Source organism: Molothrus ater, chromosome 8 (assembly GCF_012460135.2).
Source record: "Molothrus ater isolate BHLD 08-10-18 breed brown headed cowbird chromosome 8, BPBGC_Mater_1.1, whole genome shotgun sequence".
NCBI classification, from domain to species: domain Eukaryota; kingdom Metazoa; phylum Chordata; class Aves; order Passeriformes; family Icteridae; genus Molothrus; species Molothrus ater.
Genome location: NC_050485.2, coordinates 32261785 through 32281887, shown reverse-complemented (window position 1 = coordinate 32281887; position 20103 = coordinate 32261785). Strand labels below are relative to the sequence as shown.

The window sequence follows — 20103 nt, the reverse complement described above, 5'->3', positions numbered from 1 at the left end:
GTCTTCTGGTAGCTGTACAACGTCACTGAACTTTTACCTTCTCTCATGCAAAATCATTGTGACTTACATTTACCTGTCACCTGAAATGATAAATAAGAAAGGAACTTTCTAATAACTGCTTGCCAGGGCACCTTCCTGAAAATCATTGCAAACCTTGTATTTCAGAGTTAAAAACCGGAAGGTAATTTGATTTGAGTATTGGGTGTTTGACTTTAAAAATCAGTTCCTGGGATTGTAGAGGAGTTGGGGCGATTATTTAGGCCCTTTCTGGTCTTAAAATAAAATGATTTATTTCTAAATACTTGTCTCCTAGCCCAGTGGGTTGCACAGGGTTTGGTTCCTCAGAAGCAATGAATGAGGTCAGCTTTGTAGGCAGAAATAGTGTTCTGTCCAGGTAGCATTTCTGCTGTCTCACTGCGCTAAGTAAGAAAACTAAGTGCTAAGTAAGAAAAGTTGATTGCTTGCTGCCTTGACTGAAATTGTTGTTCTTTATGTTGCAGATGTTTTCGGTAATTCCTAACAAATTCCTTCCAAACAGCAAGAACCCTTGTTGGTACGAGGAGTACCACGGCAACACGACCGCGGATCCCTACGCCACCAACTCCTACGCGCTGTACTCCAAGCGCTTCCGGATCATTTTCGATTACCTCAGGAAGGTCTTTTGGAACCACCTGTACCACTACAAGGACAAGCACTACCGCCTGCGCTGCCTGCCACACTTCTACATCATCGGGCAGCCCAAGTGTGGCACCACGGACCTGTACGACCGCCTCCGGCTGCACCCCGACGTTCGCTTCTCAGCCATCAAGGAGCCCCACTGGTGGACCAGGAAACGCTTTGGTGAGTCAGAATGTACTCTGCTAGCCAGGTTAGTTGTCCCTCTTAAAATCTTGTGAGTATTTGGGATGAGGTTTATAGATTTGCTGCGTGTTGGCTTGCCTAGGAACCGCTGGAGTTGGTGGTTTGGAGAAATGCAGGTGGTGGGTGCTCAACCTGCTGTTGTTCAGTGGTGGTTTGGGTTAAGCCTCTTGAGAAAATGCACATTTCATTTGGTTTTATTTGCAGCAGTTTGGAAAATCTAAGGGAAAACAAAACCAGTGCATAAAACCGACCTTATGAATTTATAAAGGCAAGAAGAGAAACTGTTAGGTTGTCATGGGGGAGTTGAAGAGAAGCAGTGATAGTTTTGTACTGCAAAATTCTGTAAAGCCTTTCTTACATCAATAAGTGATGGGTCACTGTTTAAAATTTCAGTCCTTATGATTCAATAAATACAACTGTGGCAGGAGCTTCATTAGTGCCACAACTCTGCCAACACTGATCAGTAAAGAAGAAACTGCATGAAGAAACTCTCTCACAGTGAGGGTCCTGCATGTATTTTTGATCCTTTTTCTGGATGGTATCATTATTTCCATCTCTGAAGGCAGACTTGACTAGCTGGGGTTGTGGCCAGCTGGAGCAAAAGGCATCCATCCCTCCTGATTGCACCTCCAAAGGGTGTCTCAGGGCTCTGGGGCTGAGCACAGAATTCATCCATCTGAAGTGTTTTTCTCCTCCTTCTCTCTCTCTGGATGCTGAGGAAGGTCAGTCTTGTCGTTAGAGATTAGATGAGCTGCAGAAGACCTGTTTGAGTTTCCTAACTGCTCCCTTCTAGATGTGGATGAGTGTTGTGCCCTCTGTATTCCACCCAGGCACTGGATTTTCCTCTTCTTGAATCTGGCTGTTAAGTGCTGGTGTGCCCTCACTTTGTATGACTTTGGTATCAAAGACTTTTCAGTGATTTTACTGTTTCCAAGAGGAAGATTCTGCTTATTTTGGTGACATCTTAATTTCTGTTTCTCATTTGCTGTTGCTTTATGGCAGACACAGAGTTTGGATCAGGAAAAACTGGCACTGGAGTGTAGATGAGAACTTTGATCACTGCTTTCTTTTGGTGCTTTTCTAAGCTTCCTTGGAATGGGAAAATGATGAATTTCTGTGGCTAAAGGCAAGAAAGGACACTTTCTGAGGCATTGGGACACTGGCAGTGATGCTTCAAATTCTTTATTTCTCCTGCATGTGGTTTTGTTATTTCCATCTCGTTTCCTTGTGCCCTGGATCCCAGAAGAACCTTTGAGCTCCTGGAGACAGGATTTTGTTCCTTGCTTCTTGGTGAGGAGCTCTCAGCCACAGAGATGGGATTTTGCTGTTAAATTTTTAGTTTTCTCCCTTTGCAAGGGAAGGCTGAAGAAAGAAAGTTGCCTGAACTAAATATTTTGGACATTTTCTAAATACTTTTTTTGTAAACTAAGATGTAAAGCCATGTGATGAAAATGCAGCTTTGCTTTTGAGATAACTTAGTCCTGTTTGAAAAAACCCTGTAGGCCCCTGTGTGAATTGAGGTGTGAAACCAAGTCAAGCAAAGAGAAGCATCATGGTGCTCCATGAAGACCCATGAGAAGGGACTTTTTCATCAGTCAGCAGCTGACTGAAGACAAAACATGGGAATTATGGAATAGTTTGGGTTGGAAGGGACCTTTAAGCCCCTCCAGTTCCACCCCCTGCCATGGCAGGGACACCTTCCACTATCCCAGGTTGCTCCAAGCCCCAACCAACCTGGCCTTGGGCACTCTCAGGGATCCAGGGGCAGCCACAACTTTTCCTCATGTTCAGATAAAGTGATGGAAACAAGGGACTGTCAACAAAAACTGTGGAGGATTTTGTGTTCCATGGTAGTGCTGGCAGGAAAGGCTGAACCCAACTGATACCCTAAACTAAAATGTTTTACACCTCCACTTACATTAACCTCAGCATAAATGTCTGGAATGAATTTTGGAGGAGGTAATGCACCCAGCCTCACTTCAGCAAGACTGGGCTCACTAAAGCTCTGAACCTGACCTACCAAACAGGCAGAAGAATGTAAAAAATCAGGCTGGAGTGCATCTAACTTGAGAACAAGGGTGAATTCCTATCTCTGTCCACAAGCCTTCCACTTGCAGTCTTGTGGTCAGCCACTGGGGACCAAGTGCTGATCCTTGAAGAGAACATTCTTTGCATAATTCAGTTTTTTTGAAGTTGTTTTGTAAAGCTGGAGAATGAAGAAACATTGCAGAGCTCGTGGTCTCATGGGAGAGGGATCTGTAGGGATGACCTTCTAATCATCTCAGCTGTCTGCCACTGAGAATGAAAGATCAAGTTTATTCCTGGTGGCTCAGTCCTTTAATTCTGCCTTTAAAGTACATTACCTAATGGTTACTATTTAAAAATTAAGAAAAGAAAAACAGAGGATATGACAAACACTCTCACAAGTGAAACTGAGACAGCCAGCAAGTGGCTATGACTCCTATGCTCCTGGCTATTAACTTGGTTTGGTTTCTAACACTTAAGCTGGACAACAAAGTCTCTTTGTTCAATGGCATCCTCTGATTCAGTAGATTTTTATGAGACTGACTAATTTCAGCTGAGGTTAAACAGCCCTCTGGGGAGGCCCCATTTCACAAATCACTCCTTTCCCCTTCTGCTGGGATGGTTGATGCTCCACAGGACTTTGTCTCAGCTAGACTGTGTCTCTCTGCTGGCTCCTTGCCACTGTTTCTGTTCCCAGGAGTGGGGTGGCAACAAACCAAGGCTGTCTGTAGCACCACACTTGCACTTTTTTTCCCCCCTCAAAACAAGTCAAAATATGCTGTTGAACTTTCTCCTACCCTCATTAAATCCCACTTTCCTAAAGGGGAAAATCAGAGGCAATGGACAAAAGAACTCCCTTGCTGAGTTTTCCTCTCACATAATTGATAATTATTGGCCTTGTGGGAACAAGAAAGGGAGAGCTGAGAAATCCTGTGTGGGGAGCATGTGCAGCAAATGGAGAAGTGAGACTAGATTTGGAAACAGGAGCAGGAGAAGGAGTATAAAAATCACAGGATGCAGCTGAGGATGCTGAGAAACGCAGGGGGAAGGTGATACTGAACTCACCCTGGAGTGAAGGAAGGAGAGGAGAAAAACAAGATACTACCGTGGAGCTTTATTTGCATACCTGTGAAAGGAAAAAACCCATGAATGATTTCCCAGTGTGTGTTCATTTGCATATTTGGCATCAGAGCCTGTGCTCAATCTCAAAACAGTAAATCTAGTGGGAGTCCAATATTACTGCAATTTACATGGGTGCAAATGGAAGTAGAATCTTATCTTCTATATTCCTTCCAAAAGCTAAATTTAGAAGAAGATAAATCCAAGCTCATTCATGCAGGGACTACAAAACAGAGCACTTAAAATATTTCCTATCACTGCGAATTTATGGTGTAATCATTCAGTATCTCAGATCTCAGCCACTTCATTATTGGCACTTTTATCTGAGGGTTGCACTTGGTCGATCTGATCTCGTGCTGATGTTGGCTGGCTTGGGGCCAACCACCTTGGTTTGCACCAGTGGTTAGCCTTGCCCTGTTGCTGTCATAATTGCTGATTTTAGTTCTCTCTTTTTGGCTGTTTTTCCTCAGGAATCATCCGGCTGAGGGATGGATTTCACGACCGCTACCCGGTGGAAGATTACCTGGACCTGTTTGACCTGGCAGCGCATCAGATCCAGAGTGTGCTGCAGAGTGATGCAGTGAAGGAGCATGGCAAGAGGAACAACATCATCATTGGTAGGGCAAAACCAGCCCCCAAGTTCTCTGTAGCTCCATCCACACTGGCAATGCTCAGAGCTGAGGCACCAGAGAGGGATTTTGTGGCTGGTTCTCAGCACTGAGCCCCTGGTGTTGCTCTTCTCTTCTCTGCCTGGAAGCTCTTGGCTTTCTTTTCCTTCTTTCTTTGTTAAGAAGCTGTGATTATCTTCAGAAAATTCCTGAGCAAATGCTGTATGTCTGATGAGCATCAGCATTTAATTAATGTGTTTTTTGAGTTTTTTCCCAAGAATGAGAATGACCTTGGTGACTCGTTCAAACACAGTTTCTGTTTTGTTTTCACAGGACCATTTAGGTTGGAGAAGCCCTCTAAGGTCATCACTCCCATCCATTCCCCCAGCACTTCCAAAGTCACCACTAACTCATGTCCCCAAGTGCCACATCCACTTTAAGCACAGTTATGAGGGGGTTGCCTGTAGTGCTGGGAATTGTGGCTTCACTTCCAAATGCTGGAGCAATGTCTGGGATAAATCAGTAACTCTGGTGGTATGACACACACTGGGTGCTGCAGAAATCCTGGAGCTGCTTGGAGATGTGGTAGCAAAAGCTCCCGGTGGCTCTTAAGCTCCAACAGAAGAAATAGATATAATTAGTTGGTGTTAAATGACCTAATTAGCACTAAGAATGGTCTAGAAGTGCTGTTTTATTGTACTTTGTGGAAGTCCATGGCGAGCACGGGGCTCTAGGGAGGGATCCTGGATTGCTTTCCATGACATCCACTGGGCTCATCCACTCTGGCCCATGGTGTACTGGTTTACAGTGCTCATGAGGAACATAAACTTCTAAATTCTGCTTTTGCTGTCTGCTAAAACCAGAAAACTGAGGGGATGGGAATTTTACCAGTCTTATTTCACAGGGAAAGCAGACACGTTCCTTGCAAAAAGTAGCTGTGCAAGTGACAGTTCCCTGTCAAAAAGAGACTTTTCAAGTAGGCTTGAAGTCACAATTCTACAGAAAATAGAGACAAGATTTTACTGCCTGCCCTCAGAATTACTGGGGGTTTGGTCTCAAGATATGCTAAAATTTTAACCTATTGCTGGCTGGATGAGATGGTGACGATGCCTTAGGTTGGTTAAACCAGAGCCCTGTCTGAGTCACATTTCTTCAGTACTTCGCCAGCCTCCCTTTGAATCCATCATTCACTTTATTAAACATTGCAACACTGAGCAACTCATGCAAGATGGGGTTCTTAAAAAATGCTGCCATCAAGGACATCTGCAGATTTTCCTGCTACTTACAATAATATCTCCTGTTCTTTGATGGGTGAAGTGCTTGTACTAATTAAATTCACTAATCTAATTGGCAACGTGCATCTTTGATTACCCACCTCCTGTTGCAGCTTTTTGTAGGGTTCACTTTGTGTTTCTTTTTCCTGTGGTCTCATTTCTTGTGTCATTAAGGTTCTGCTGGGTTTTCTTATTAAGTTTACAGGAAAAGTCTTGAATGATTATACTCATTAAGGCAGTCTTTTATGACCTTGGTAAAAAACAAAACAAAGCCATCTAGCCTAAAATGAATCTGTATGAACATCAGGTTTTCTCATAATCTTCCTTTTCTTATTTCAGATGACTGTAAAGAAAAATCAAATTAAAACTGTAAATATTTCAGTAGTTTATCATGTTATATTATTTTGAAAAGTTAGGCTTCTTTGGATATTAAACCTAGTGGGTAATAACTGCATTTTCCAAAAAAAACCCCATTATCTTTTTAGAGATGAACCCCAGAGGACAGGGCTGATCCAGCCCAAGGCGTTCTGAACAGGATTTGTTTATGTGGAATCATTAATAAGATAAATTCAGAGGAAATACTTGTGAAAACACAATATGATGTTAATCCATTAATGACTGAATGAGGAGGTTATGCACCATTCTTTAGGCAATTTAATAATTCATATGATCTTTAGGTCCATAAGAAAAAAAACCAATTCAGTTGCACCGGCGTAATTAAGCACAAATAATTGTTGGTGATTAATTTATCTCATGTTTAGTATGGCTTGTTCTCTTTGCAGGTATTAAACCTGTATTATATTATAATTATATATAATTATAATTATATAGATGTAATATATATTACATATACAATATATAAAATATATACTGTTCTATAGCATATATAGAATATAATATATATTCTATATAAAATATATAATAATAGATATTAATATATAATATATAATATATAATATATAATATATAATATATAATATATAATATATAATATATAATTATATTATATTAAACCAAAACCAAACACTGTCAAATTGTCAGAAAAATTTTTGTTTGCCTGCTTCAGGAAATTAAAATTATAAAAGTCAGCAGGGACCAGAATGATTATTATATTTTTTTATATATATTTTTTTTTCCCCTCATTAAATTCATTACAGTCATCTTGTGGGAAGATTTAGCCTCTTGAGCCCAGGTTTTGCTGGCTTGGAGCAGCAGTTTGAGCCCTGTTAATGCTTTAGCATGATTTGGTTTTGTGCCTGTGATCTTGGGTTGGACTTGACCACCTTGGAGGTCTTCTCCAACCCTTATGGTTGTGGGATTTGTGTCCCTGCCTTGTGTCCTGCCTGCAGACTGGGGGTGGTGGAATTCACAATGCCTGTGGAAGGTGGGCTCTGATGTTAGGAGAATCTCCCATCTATGTGTAAATGCACTGGGGTTTTTCTGTAGCTCACAATGCAGCCGTGTAGGGAGGTGTTTGCAGGTTTGGCCATGCTGATTGGGATAAATCCAGCAGAACACCCAAGGTGATCAGGGAACAGAGCAGAGAGCCGTGAGGGATGATCAGATCTAGTCCCGAGAGGAGTAGGTGGCTCACAGATTTTAATTTCCTTGCCATGATTGAGGCAAACATTTCTGAGGGAGCTGTGGGAGGCTGTGCCTGCCAGGGGATGGAGCAGGGACTTCCCAAGGTCACCCCCATGCCTGGAGTGCCCTCCCCAGCAAATCCCTGCCTGCAGGGGCTCCTTCCCTCTGTGTTTCCCCACGTCCTGGTGGTCAGCAGGGCTTTCTGTGGCAGGGCTGTCTCAGCTCCTGGCCTCTGGTTAATCCTTTGTGTTTCTGCCTCACCCAGCGTGGGAGCTGGGCTAATTGAGTTTTAATTGACAAGTGGAAGCCTGCTGGTGATTAGGCAGTGCTTTGGCTAATTAATTTAGAATGGGAGAGCAGAGCTGTTGTGGACACCCAGCTACAGCCAATGGAGCTGATCTCCTCCTCCTGAAAAGAGGCAAAATGAACGTGACAGAAGATTAATGTGTTTTCTAACAAGTCCCAGACTTTATTAATGAATCACATTATGTTCAGGCCAAGTTTGGAGCCAGTAGCTTTCTCATGTTGTGTTTTGTCCATCTTTTTAAATCTTTATTGGGCTTTCCCAGCAGAGGAAGGAATTAAAAACCAGGAAGTAATGTACAAGTCCATAAGCCTACAACATTATTATTTTTGTAATCTCCTTCCCTTTGATTTGAAAAACCTCATAAGCAAGAGTTAGCTTTCATTAGATTGTCAGAGTGTAAGTCCCCAAAAAGCTTCTGTACATGTTTTATTGAACAGTACTGTGCCACATAAATGCCAGGATTACTTAAAAAGACAGAGAAGGTTACAAAATTCAAAACAACATATCAGATCATTTATTTAGCAGCTGAACCATCATATATCTCACTCTGGCAGAGATTTTTACTGAATATATTTCTCCCTGTAGCATTGCATTTCAAGTGAGCTTCTTCAGCCACTAAAGATACCAGAATCTGGTATTTTACCAAAGTGTGCTATTTATTCTATAAACCCTTTATCTATTTATAAATAGTTGACTTGTTCTACATGAATAATTATATAAAAAATAACCTTTCAAACCTTAATGATGCATCTCAGCTGCTTTTTAAATATTTCTCATATGCTCACTGATTCTCCTGATTATGTTTCCCACACTGTCGATCAGCAGGGGTGGTGGTTTCCACATTTTTCTGTGGGAAATTTTACAGTTTGTTAGCAAGCTGCTTCTCTGAGATTGGGAGCATTAAGGCCAACCTGTGGGTGCTACAAGGAGCATTGCAAGGCTTCAGCAGGGACAAACTCCTACCTCCTCAGGGTTGGGTTGGATGAAGTTTGGAGCCACATGGCCTAGTGGAAAGGATGTGAACAAGATGATCTTTGAGGTCCCTTCTAGCTTAGATCGTTCTGTGATTCCGTGATTCCTCACTGGAGAAGGTGCTAAACCCCTGAGCAGTCCATTCCAGCCCAAATTAAATCTATTTGCATGTGTTAGCCACCAGCAGGAAGCAGTGTGGCTGTGGAAAGCAACATTTCAGGTGGAATTGCATAAAACCTGCCTTGAGCATCCCTGCATTCCCAAAGGCACAGAGCAGAGGGATTGCTGCAGCTCTGGGAGCTTCAGCCAGAGCAGTCTACAACAACTAGGGTGTGCTGGAATTCATTTTGAGTCAATTTTGATCTGCCTTATAGCACTTAAAAATTCAGCCAGTTTCCACTCCAGCATGAAGAATGGAATGAGTTCCAGCAGAGATGCTTTTCATTTCCAGGGGAGGCCAGTGCCTCGACAATGTGGGACAACAATGCTTGGATTTTCTTCTATGACAACAGCACTGAAGGAGAACCTCCCTTCCTAATCCAGGATTTTATCCATGCCTTCCAACCAAATGCAAAACTTATCATCATGCTGAGGGACCCTGTTGAAAGGTGAGCAAGAAAATTTTCTTGTTATAATAATATTTTCAGCTCTCACTCTGTTGCATGCAAGTCAATATTCAGTAAATATTCACGTGGTGTTTGAGAGCTACTTGGCTGTGACAAGAGGGGTTTTATTCTGTGTATTTTGGCACAGGTAACAGTGATAATGTTTTAAAGAGAAGCATGTGAGTGTGAATGCCATGAGTGCCTGAGCTACTCTGAAAAAAAAGAATTTTTAGGTTTCCAAATGCAGTCAAATGCCATTACTTGAGCTAATATGCCCTGGTTCTCAGCAGGGCTCTTTAGACTAGGAGGGCACTGTGTCTCCAGATCTCAGCAGAAGTAGTCCTGGGAAATGTTTCATTTCATTTAAGTAGTAAAATCTATGTTTTCATGGGGTTTGCAGTTCAAACTGATTAAATAATAATGATTAAGAATGATTAAATAGCTCCAGAGTCAGCAAATGATACAACTTTTTAAAACTCCTTAAAGGTGCTTGGTGAGACAGTCACGTAAAGTTTCACTGGGGGTTTGTAGCTTGAACAACCAATGGCTACAGGAGTTCATCCTTGATCTTCCTGAGTTTGCAGGGAAAGGGCTTGGCTTTTCCCAAGGTATGGGCTGTTTTAAATGTCTGTGGAGAGTCAGGATTGTCCAGCTTTCCACTTGCATTTCACTTTTTCTCTCTAGTCTTCCTCCAGATTTCTGGCTCATTCCTTCCCACTGTGTCCTCTGAAGCAGGATAACCATGATGAGGGTGATGGGGAGACTGGAGGGGATGGAGGCAGAGTCCACAAGGATCAGAGTGAGGGGGTATGAACGAATTCCTTCTCACTGTAGGTCCATAGGGATACTCAGAATACTTGTGGTAGGGTCAGTGCTCAGGGGCAAAGCACCAGAAAAACTCAGGGAAGGAAGGAAGGAGATGAAGGTGATGGTGGGGATGCAGGTGGTGGTGAGGATGAAGATGATGGTGGGGATGCAGGTGACGGTGAGGATGCAGGTGATGATGGAAGAGGCAGGTGATGGTGAGGGATGCAGGTGATGGTGGGGATGCAGGTGATGGTGGGGATGCAGGTGATGGTGAGGGATGCAGGTGATGGTGAGGGATGCAGGTGATGGTGGGGATGCAGGTGATGGTGGGGATGAAGATGATGGTGAGGGATGCAGGTGATGGTGAGGGATGCAGGTGATGGTGCAGATGCTGGTGATGATGGAGGAGGCAGGTGATGCTGAGGGATGAAGATGATGGTGGGGATGCAGGTGATGGTGGGGATGCAGGTGATGATGGAGGAGGCAGGTGATGCTGAGGGATGAAGATGATGGTGATGATGCTGGTGATGGTGGGGATGCAGGTGATGGTGAGGATGAAGATGATGATGGAGGAGCCAGGTGATGGTGGGGATGCAGGTGATGGTGGGGATGAACATGATGGTGGGGATGCAGGTGATGCTGAGGGATGAAGATGATGGTGATGATGCAGGTGATGGTGCAGATGCTGGTGGTGGTGGGGATGCAGGTGATGATGGAGGAGGCAGGTGATGCTGAGGGATGAAGATGATGGTGATGACGCAGGTGATGGTGCGGATGCTGGTGATGGTGGGGATGCAGATGATGGTGAGGAGCAGGCTCTGGTGGCTCTGGCAGAAAAGCAGACCTTTGCTGTGTGTGCAGGCAGCCTGCAGCCACTGCCCAGCAGCTTCCAGAGCTGGGGTGGTGCTCCCCAAGGAGCTGCCCTGCTGGCAGGACGTGGCTGTGGTGGGAGCAGGGCTGGGAGATGCTTCCCAGCTCCTGTGTCAGGAAATGCAGCTCTCCACATCAACGGCATCTCCTGACCCCAGGAGTTAACAGATGGTAATTTTATGCAAGAGAGTGGCTGGAGTGGCTTCCTCATGTAAATTAGTGACAAACTCCCTGATTGCCTTAGCCACCCTCTGTAATGGAGGTGTAGCTCTTTGCCAGCTTTAGCAGGGGTCACAGAAAAAGTCAGCTCCATCTCCTTGACTGTGTTTATGACAAATTGGCTCCTCTTTGTTTGCAATTCCCTGCATGCCTGATGGCTCATCTGAGCTGCAGGAGCAAAGGCAGAAGGGACAGCCCAGGCATCCATTGGTGGGACAGGTTCCTTGGAGCAGCCAGGAGGGCAGGGGGCTGAGATGGGCTCTGATCTGACCTGCACAAAGTCTGGGTATCCCCAGCTGGGAATATTTGAATAACATCTTTTTTTTTTGAGATGGTTGTTGTCAACTGGTGTCATTATTTCATTGGAATGGACAGAGGTGGAAGGGAAGGAATTCAAGTAGCTAGAACAGCTGAAATCCTAATCAGCAAAGGCAGATGTCCTCAGAATTAAAAACAGATGGGGAAATAAAGAAAAAGAAAAATGGAAAGGAAATCTCAACTGCCCTGCAGAGGGAGCACTTGTCCTCAAGAATGTAGTTTTTCATAAGATGGCAACGAGTCTGAAGAATGATGCATTTCTTTTGATGGATGGTTAGAAGCACCAAGCAGTGATATTAAACCTTTGTAATGACCCCTCAGCCGGGCTCATGCTGTACCTGCTGCCTGCTGGCTGATTTTTCCCAGGAAGAAGCCTTTCACCACTCAGTCCCACCATCCCTGGGACCGGCTGGGTCCTCATATCCACATTTCCTGCAAGCAGGAGATGCTGTTGAGTGTCTAATTTAGGTGAACTCAGCTGGCCTGGTCCTTCAGCTTTTCCCTTTCTTCTTTCTTTTAAAATGAACAGAGAGTCTTCATTTGTTTCACATGGGAATTAAAATTCTATTCTTGCAAAACACTGACATAAATAATGAGTGCAGAGGGGCTGTTCCTGTGCTTAAGTGCTTTGCTGGATTTAGGCCTAAACTTTCCAAATGAGGTGTTTTTAAGTACCCATGGAAATATAGGGAAGTTAAAGGATAAATAAACTAAGTGCAATACAAAAGGTTACTGCAGTAATAAGTGAGACCTAAATAGATTGGTGATTTTATTTCTTAAACACCTGTGGTTTTTTGAAAGCGGGTGAAAAATATGTAGGATTTCTGGAATTTTATCAAGAGAAGGGTATTGTGGAGGCATCAGATCTGTGCTGCAAACACACTTGGGGAAGTGACTCCCTGAGTGATACAAAATTGTCTTCAGAATCCTGTGTAATTGTTGTGGTTCTGGTCATTCTAAGCCTAATTATGAATGGAAGTTAAAATGTCATGTTCAGCAGATCTAATATTTGTGTCATGTCTGAGTATTTCCTTTGCCTCTTTAAAACATGTTTATCTTGCAAAAGCCTAATCAAGGCTTCAGGGCTTAATGCTAAAATTTATATTTTCCTTGCCTGTAGGTTTTGGGTTTTATCACTGCATCACCCCCAAAGGAATTTGAATTTACATTATCTTTTTAAAAGTGATTTTAAGTAATTATGCTAAAAGTGAGCAATGAGGGATAATGCTTTGTAGCTTAGAGAAACTCCTGCTTCATCTTAAAAAAATACAGAAAATCAACAGGTAGACTGCTGTAAATTGGAAGTTTTTTGATGGAAAGTCAACATAAGATTGGAGGTGAAGCTTCCTGTGAAAGGAATGGGAAATCTGGACTCTTTCTAACTCATGACTGTAGCCAGCTTGGTAGTAATGTAAGAACTACTCTTTCTAACCCACCTAAAGTTAAAGTTTCTAAAATCAGCTTTAATCTTAAGAGACAAGGACTGTTCCTGGCCATGGAACACCAGGTGTAGAGGGGCAGCAACATCAGCTGAGACCATTTCTGTTCGCAGAGAACATGAATTTAAAGTCTAAATTTTGCCTTCAGGAGAAAACATTGGCTCACACGATTTCTAGGGTCAGGTCTCCAGAGATGCAGACCTTGAAAGTGGGGATGCTGTTCAAAATCCCCTGGAGAGGGTTTTGCTGTGAATGAAATGAAATGAATGAAGAAACGTCACGGGGTGACAGGCTGTGGGTGGGACGCTGTTCCCCACACGTCCCCTTTCCCAGGATTCCTGCAGCTGATTGGAATTGCCAAATCTGTGGTGTAAATGAACGTTCTTCCGTTCCCTCAGCCCCTCACTGGCACGTTTTCCCCTCACAGGCTGTACTCTGATTATCTGTACTTCGCCAGCGCCAACAAATCCGCGGAGGATTTCCACGAGAAGGTGGCGGAGTCCCTGCAGCTGTTTGAGGGCTGTGTGCTGGACTTCTCCCTGCGAGCCTGTGTCTACAACAACACCCTCAACAACGCCATGCCCGTACGTATCCCTGCCACCTGGGGCTCCTTGCTCTTCTCACACAGTTCACAGAGTGACCAGGTTGGGAGAGACCTTCACGATCATCGAGTCCAGCCATCCCCAACAGCTCAACTCAACCCTGGCACCCAGTGCCACATCCAGGCTTTGTTAAACACACCCAGGGATGGGGACTCCAGCACCTCCCTGGGCAGCCATTCCAGAACTTTATCACCCTTTCTGTGAAAAACTTTTTCCTGCTATCCAACCTGTATTTCCCTTGAGGCTGAGTGCTCTGGTTGTGTCAGTGCTGCTGGAGAAAGAGCCCAGCCCCAGCTGAGCACAGGCACCTTTCAGGAGCTGTGAGAGCGATGAGGGCAGCCCTGAGTCTCCTTTCCTCCAGGCTGAGCACCCCCAGCTCCCTCAGGGGCTCCTCACAGGGTTTGTGTTCCCAGCCCCTCTGGATGTGCTCAGTGTCCCAAGGCCCTTCCCAAGCTGAGGGCCCAGAGCTGGGCACAGCACTCCAGGTGTGACCCCAGCAGTGCCCAGGGCAGGGCAGAGTGACCTCCCTGCTCCTCTGGCCAGACCATTCCTGAGCCAGGCCAGGAGCCTTTGGCCTCCTTGGTCCCCAGGGCTCTCTGCTGGCTCCTGTCCAGCTGTCTGTCCACCAGAGCCCCCAGGTCCCTTTGTGCCTGGGCAGCCTGGTGGAAAGGTTGTTAAAACACCAAAATTCTGTGCAAGGAAGCAGAGAGAAATCAAACCTTTCTCCCTCTTCATTTGTAAAGTGGAGGGTATAAATATATATGTAGACATGCAAAAGATGGTGTGGGGGCCCAGCTGTCTCCTCAGCCTGTTCCCTGCTGAATGCCAACAGGGATAACACAGCTTTCCTATTGTGCAAGTGCACGGAGAGCACATTTAGTGAAGATTACAATTTAATGTGCAAGCTTTTTGCAGATGTCTCCAAAAAAGTAGCTCTGGCAAAGATCTTTGCAGTACCAAATTGCCTCAAAATCAGAATAAATTATGTGTTCTTTTGTAAGAAAAGGCTACCAATAACTAGATTTTTTTTTTTAATTGTCCATGCCAGAAAATTATACAAGAAAACACAGAAACTGCTGGCAGGGAAATGGATAAGTATTACAGGCTTACAATTCCAAAATTCACAGTTTTAGCATAGAAGTGACTTCAGATTTTGCTCGAGGGCAGAGAATAATATGGGATAGATGGACTGGAAGTATCTCATCTGGCCAGTTTGCCATTCAATCCTCTTTTATTTGCTCAGGCTGTAAAGGATTCTGAGGGAATAGTTCCCTCCTTTGCCTCTGGGGTGAAGTTATTGCCTCTTCCACTGGATAAAATAACAGTACAAGAGTGCATTCCATGGGCTGGGGCCCTGCAGCAGCAGAGCAAACAGAACACTGCTCTCCCTTACCAGGTAGGCTGGAGCTGCTCAGCCCTGACTGCAGCCCCCCAGGACTCCCTCACACACCAGTTGCTGCTGGGCAGCATCACAGAATTTTCCAGCCATCTGCTTGCACAAATGTATTCCTTCCAGTGTGGCAGAGAAAGGCAGAGAGAGAACCAGAAGGAAAGATTTTCCTCTTATGTTCATCCTCAGGGTGCAGAACCCGTCTCCATTTGTTGTCTTCAGCAGCCCTCTTGAAGAAGATGCTTTTGGAAACGAGCAGAGGAGGCCTCTTTCCTTCCATAGAGCCACAAGCAGGTGCTTGTAATAAAACCCACATGCCAACTGTGCTCCTCAGTGGCCTTTTTTAGCTTCTTCTTCAGCCAAGTTGCTAAATCTGTTGTGCTCGTGGTTTGCTGTGCACTGAAGGAGTGAGGATCGCTGTCCCTGGTGAGCTCATTAGGTTGCTGATTCTGTGGCTGTGCCAGGAAAAGAAGGGGTTTGCTACTTGTTAATGTGTTTCTGAAACCAGAGAGGTGTCCTGGGCGTCCTGGCTGCTGATGGATGCTGAGGGGGAGGAAAGGGATGTTTGGCACTGGAATCAGAGGCGAGAACGTTACCCAGAGAAAGGCACAGTGACCAGGGTGATCCCAGCCTGCCAGCACCTGAAGGAGTGCACAAGGAAGATGGAGAAACTATTTACAAGAGCCTGGAGTGAGAAAAGAAAACATTAAACCCCAAGTTTGCCCCAGTGCTGAGTGGAATGAGGCGCTGACTGAGGGCTGAGGTGCTGCCCTGTCATGGAGATGTTTTATGAAAAACCCTTTCCTTAGGATTTTTTCTCCTGAGAAGCTGAGAGGCCTCAGAGGAAAAGAAAATTATTATCTGCTGCTGTGGAATGCAACAGGTGCATCTGTGATTGGGCTCATGTGGTTGTTTTTAATTAATGGCCAATCACAGTCAGCTGGCTCAGACTCTCTGGTCAGTCACAAGATTTTGTTATCATTCCATTCCTTTCTATTCCTTTCAAGCCTTCTGATGAAATCCTTTCTTCCATTATTTTAGTATAGTTTTAGTATATAATTTTCTTTTAATATAATAGATATCATAAAATAATAAATCAGCCTTCTGAAACATGGAGTCAAGATTCTCATCTCTTCCCTTGTCCTGGGACTCCTGCAAACACCACCACACTGCCCTGCCAGAATTATTTTTAATTATTTTGAATTATCCCATCTTAGCCTGGTGTCTTCATCAAATGAGAGGTTCCAGGTTCTGGTGTAGCACATCTATAAAGAAATCTGCTAAATGTGGAGACTTATGTTACAAAGAGCCAAAGACACACATCAGAATCGCACAGGATAATAATAATTCAGCAATAATTCAAAATAAGGTATTTTTAGGGGAATTTGGGTATCAGTGTATGTCATGGGGCAATGTCAGGAGTGAAAGGAGCTGTTGTCTGACTTGATGGGCTCTGTGGTAAGGCAAACTGAAGATGTTAAGTCTCTTTTATGAAAGATGCTTAAGACTGGGGATTCATGTTCCTCTCCTCTGAGCCTGAAGGGATTTAGAAAAATATTTATAAGCACAGTTGGAGGCTGGACTTTTTAAGAACACCAAGGCTACTCTTTTTATGTTTCAACTTGTTATGTAAAATTGAGGAGGGAAAAAAAATAGAGATAAGGGCAGGAGAGGCTGAAAATCTGCCTTTTCCCCTCTCTGGTCTGACTCTCTGGGTACTCAGACAAGGCACCATCAATGCTGCTGCAGCTGAGATCTCAAGCTAATTACTGCAATCAGAGGATGCAGCAAAATGCACCCAAATCTAACAGCTGGCAGCGAGGCAGAATATTTGTCCTGCTCGTGGCAGTGTGACCTGGAATGGAATCATTTAGGTTGGAAAGGACCTGTAAGGTCACTGAGTCCAAGTGTTGATGCAGCACTGCTAAGCCCACCCCTAAATTACTTCCCCAAGGTGAAATCAAGCTGAAATAAGCAGCCTTGGGGACTGGAGAAGGGGCAGGACTCAGCACCTGCCCTTGAATCACTGTTCATCCTGGGGCTGAGAGCCCTCAGTGCTTCCATGAAGGCTCCAAGCACAGAGAGCTTGGCTGTGAGGTGGCTGAGCATCCTTCTCCAGGTAATTGTGTCTGTGCAGCACTTTTACACACACACACCTGTGGCTGGTGCAGCAAGTGCAGCTTGCTAAGATGACATCTCTCACCAGCAGAAAAGCTGTTTGCAAAGATTTCTTTAAGCTGTTCTGAAAATGAGAGGAAGATTTAAAAATATTCACATTCTTTCTTTCTGTCATTCCTTAAAAGCACATTTTGGGGGATTTTTTTTTTTTTTGCCCAGATGACGGAGTTGAGTGTTGTTTTGTGTTGTAAGGTGAAGTAATTTGGGTTTTTTTTGTACTTCCAGGTGAGGTTACAGGTAGGGCTCTATGTTGTGTATCTCCTGGACTGGCTGACAGTTTTTAACAAAGATCAGATCCTTGTTCTTCGCCTGGAGGACCATGCATCAAACATGAGGTACACCATGCACATGGTGTTCCAGTTCCTGGATCTGGGTAGGTGCTTGCTGGCTGGTTTAAGTGTGCAAAATCATTATTATCCTCTTTCTTTTAGGTTGGTTTTGCTTTATTAAGGGACAAAAAGAGAAGCAGAGGAATCTGGCTTGAAGAATGCATTACTCTCATTGCCTGGAGCCAAGCAAAATTTAATTCTCAAATGCCTGGTGTTAGAAGATCTTAGTAAGAGTATATAAAGGGAAAAAAAAAATCCAGACCACTCAGAATGCAGGGATTTATCTTCCCACACAGAAGCCAGCCCTGCTTCTGAAGGCACTCAGGGCTTGTTTGCCACAGGGTTACGGAGATGCAAAGTTATCCCTCACAATTTTAACAAACTGAAGTGCTACCAGCCCAGAACCTAAATCTGAGCATGATGAAAGGTTGTGTTTGTAGCCGAGGAGAAGGGAGAAATTGTGTTTTTGCTGTGCTGATTGAGACATCTGTTGCTAATCCTGGGAAGAAACGCCGGCAGACAAAACGTTGCCCAATGTTGATTTGACAGTAGCAAGAGAATGAAAATGTGGCTGAAAAATCGTCTGTCTGGTCCAAGGCTTGGTCTAGATGATGGGAAAGTTTGGATGGAGCAGGCTGAACAGATGAAAAGCTTGGCATCTGCTTCCCGAGTGTGGTTTGTGCTGGAAAACTCCCTAGGTTTTTATCTTGCTGATGCACATTTATTCCCAAAGTGGGGTGTCACTGCACCTGTGTCCACTTTGATCCCACTGCCAGCCTCCAAAATAAACAAACCAGGCCTTTCCTGAGTGCTGAGGGAAGCTTGTGGGGTTTTTGTGGGGTATTAGTCAGCTCACACCATGAAATGAAACAGCAGCATAAAATACCTGCAGCTCCAGAGTGGAGGGGAAGTTGCCTTCAATCACTTGAGTTTTTTCTGAAAATAGCTATTTTCCTCCAAGAGTGATTTATGCTGCTTTTTATAGAGAGGATTAATTAATAGGAGAGGAACATGTATTATTTCCATATTTACCAGTAGTGATTTACTTTACTGATCTAAGCCTGTGTTCAATATTCTGAAACATTGTGGCTGCTAACAAAAATTACATTTTTCTCCCCATGGCAAACCTTCTGATTCAGTCATTAGATTTCTTTAGGGTGGGCATTTTGGGGGAAATATTTTATGATAATGTTCTCTTTTTCCACAGGGCCTCTGAGTGAGAAACAAGAAGCTCTGATTACCAAGAGTCCTGCATCCAACACCCGAAGACCTGAAGACAGAAGCCTGGGCCCCATGCTGCCAACCACCAAGGCAATTTTAAGAGATTTCTATAGGCCTTTTAATACAAAACTGGCACAAGTTCTTTTTGATGATGCTTTTTTATGGAAGAGGACATAACGTGTAAATTTCTTGCCACGACTACAGCGCTCAAAGGAGTTTTTATTTTTTTAAATTCTATTTTTGTGCGTGGATATTTTACGTTTTTTTTTTCCCATTCCAAAGAGCAGCCGATGGATGAGCTGAGAGTCTCATCTTCAGCCAGCACACATCTCAACAGCTCTACCACATTTTCCTTGGGAGAATGGAAAGCATCTTGCTTTAATCAGTTTATTGCAGCTTCTCTCACCCCAGCAAAGGAGTGGACAAGCATCAGGACAATGATGTCTTACACTCTTCCACAGGGGTGTTGAAGTGGAACCTTCTCTGAGATGCTGCAACACAGAGTCAGCATCAGTTTCCTACAATTACACTTATAATCTCTCATTTTCAATATATGTTATTCACTCTTTTTTTTTCAAGCAATCAATGTCATTTAGTCATTAAAATTTTTAATTGAATTCAACCTAAAGTTCTGTTTCTTTTTGTCTGTTTAAAAATGGTCTACACTAACACTTGAGTGTGTTTCATTAACTCTGAAAGAAAGATGAAGTGCATTCACATAAATTTCCAAGTCTCATTTATATCTTCAAGATAAATGGACTTTCCTAGCCACAGTTCTTGTAAAAGAAAATTTTGTAATCCAGGTGAGAATGGATGGCTGAAACCTAAACAGGCCAATTTGGTGCTTAGCATAACAAATTCATTGCCTTCCATATTTTGTTCATGTAAGTATGAATATGTATAATTTATTCATGTCACTCACACATTTTCCCAGGAAAACACTTTTAAATAAAAGTCTATTCCTGGCCATGAAGAGCTTTTATGGATATTCCTGCTAAAATTCTGCAGGATTACTCTTCTCCATTGTGAAGGAATACACATTTTAAAAGCCATAGGAAATTTTGCTATTAAAATCAAAACTGAGAAGGATTCTCAGTACCTTACAGAAATGATGTGTTACCTGAGGAATTAGGTTATGTGTTCCCTTCTTCAGGAAAAATGTCTATATTTAGTTAAAGAAGCTGATACATGCAGACTTGATGAAAAAAACCCAACATTTTGAAAGTTATGGAGAAACTTTGGACCACCTGAAAGTTTTATTTGACAAAAAAAGATAAGTTTTTTCCATGGATGTGCAACAATTCAGTCTTTGATTTCAAACACAGCTGGTTATGTCACTGTCAGCTGTAATCTGCAGCCTTCCTCAGGTGGAAGT

At 43.6% G+C, this 20103-nt stretch overlaps 1 protein-coding gene across 2 annotated transcripts in view; it reads left to right on the top strand.

The window, feature by feature from the left end:
- CHST15 (carbohydrate sulfotransferase 15) overlaps window positions 1-19350 on the top strand; it is a 47068-nt gene extending 27718 nt beyond the window's left edge. For both annotated transcript variants that reach the window (XM_036386100.2, XM_036386098.2), the window contains exons 3-8: window positions 501-840; window positions 4476-4622; window positions 9202-9358; window positions 13436-13592; window positions 17404-17551; window positions 18715-19350. In XM_036386100.2, the coding sequence (XP_036241993.1) occupies window positions 501-840; window positions 4476-4622; window positions 9202-9358; window positions 13436-13592; window positions 17404-17551; window positions 18715-18905 (1140 nt within the window). In that variant the 3' untranslated portion in view covers window positions 18906-19350. The remainder of the gene's footprint in view (window positions 1-500; window positions 841-4475; window positions 4623-9201; window positions 9359-13435; window positions 13593-17403; window positions 17552-18714) is intronic.
- The last annotated feature ends 753 nt before the right edge of the window (window positions 19351-20103 follow it).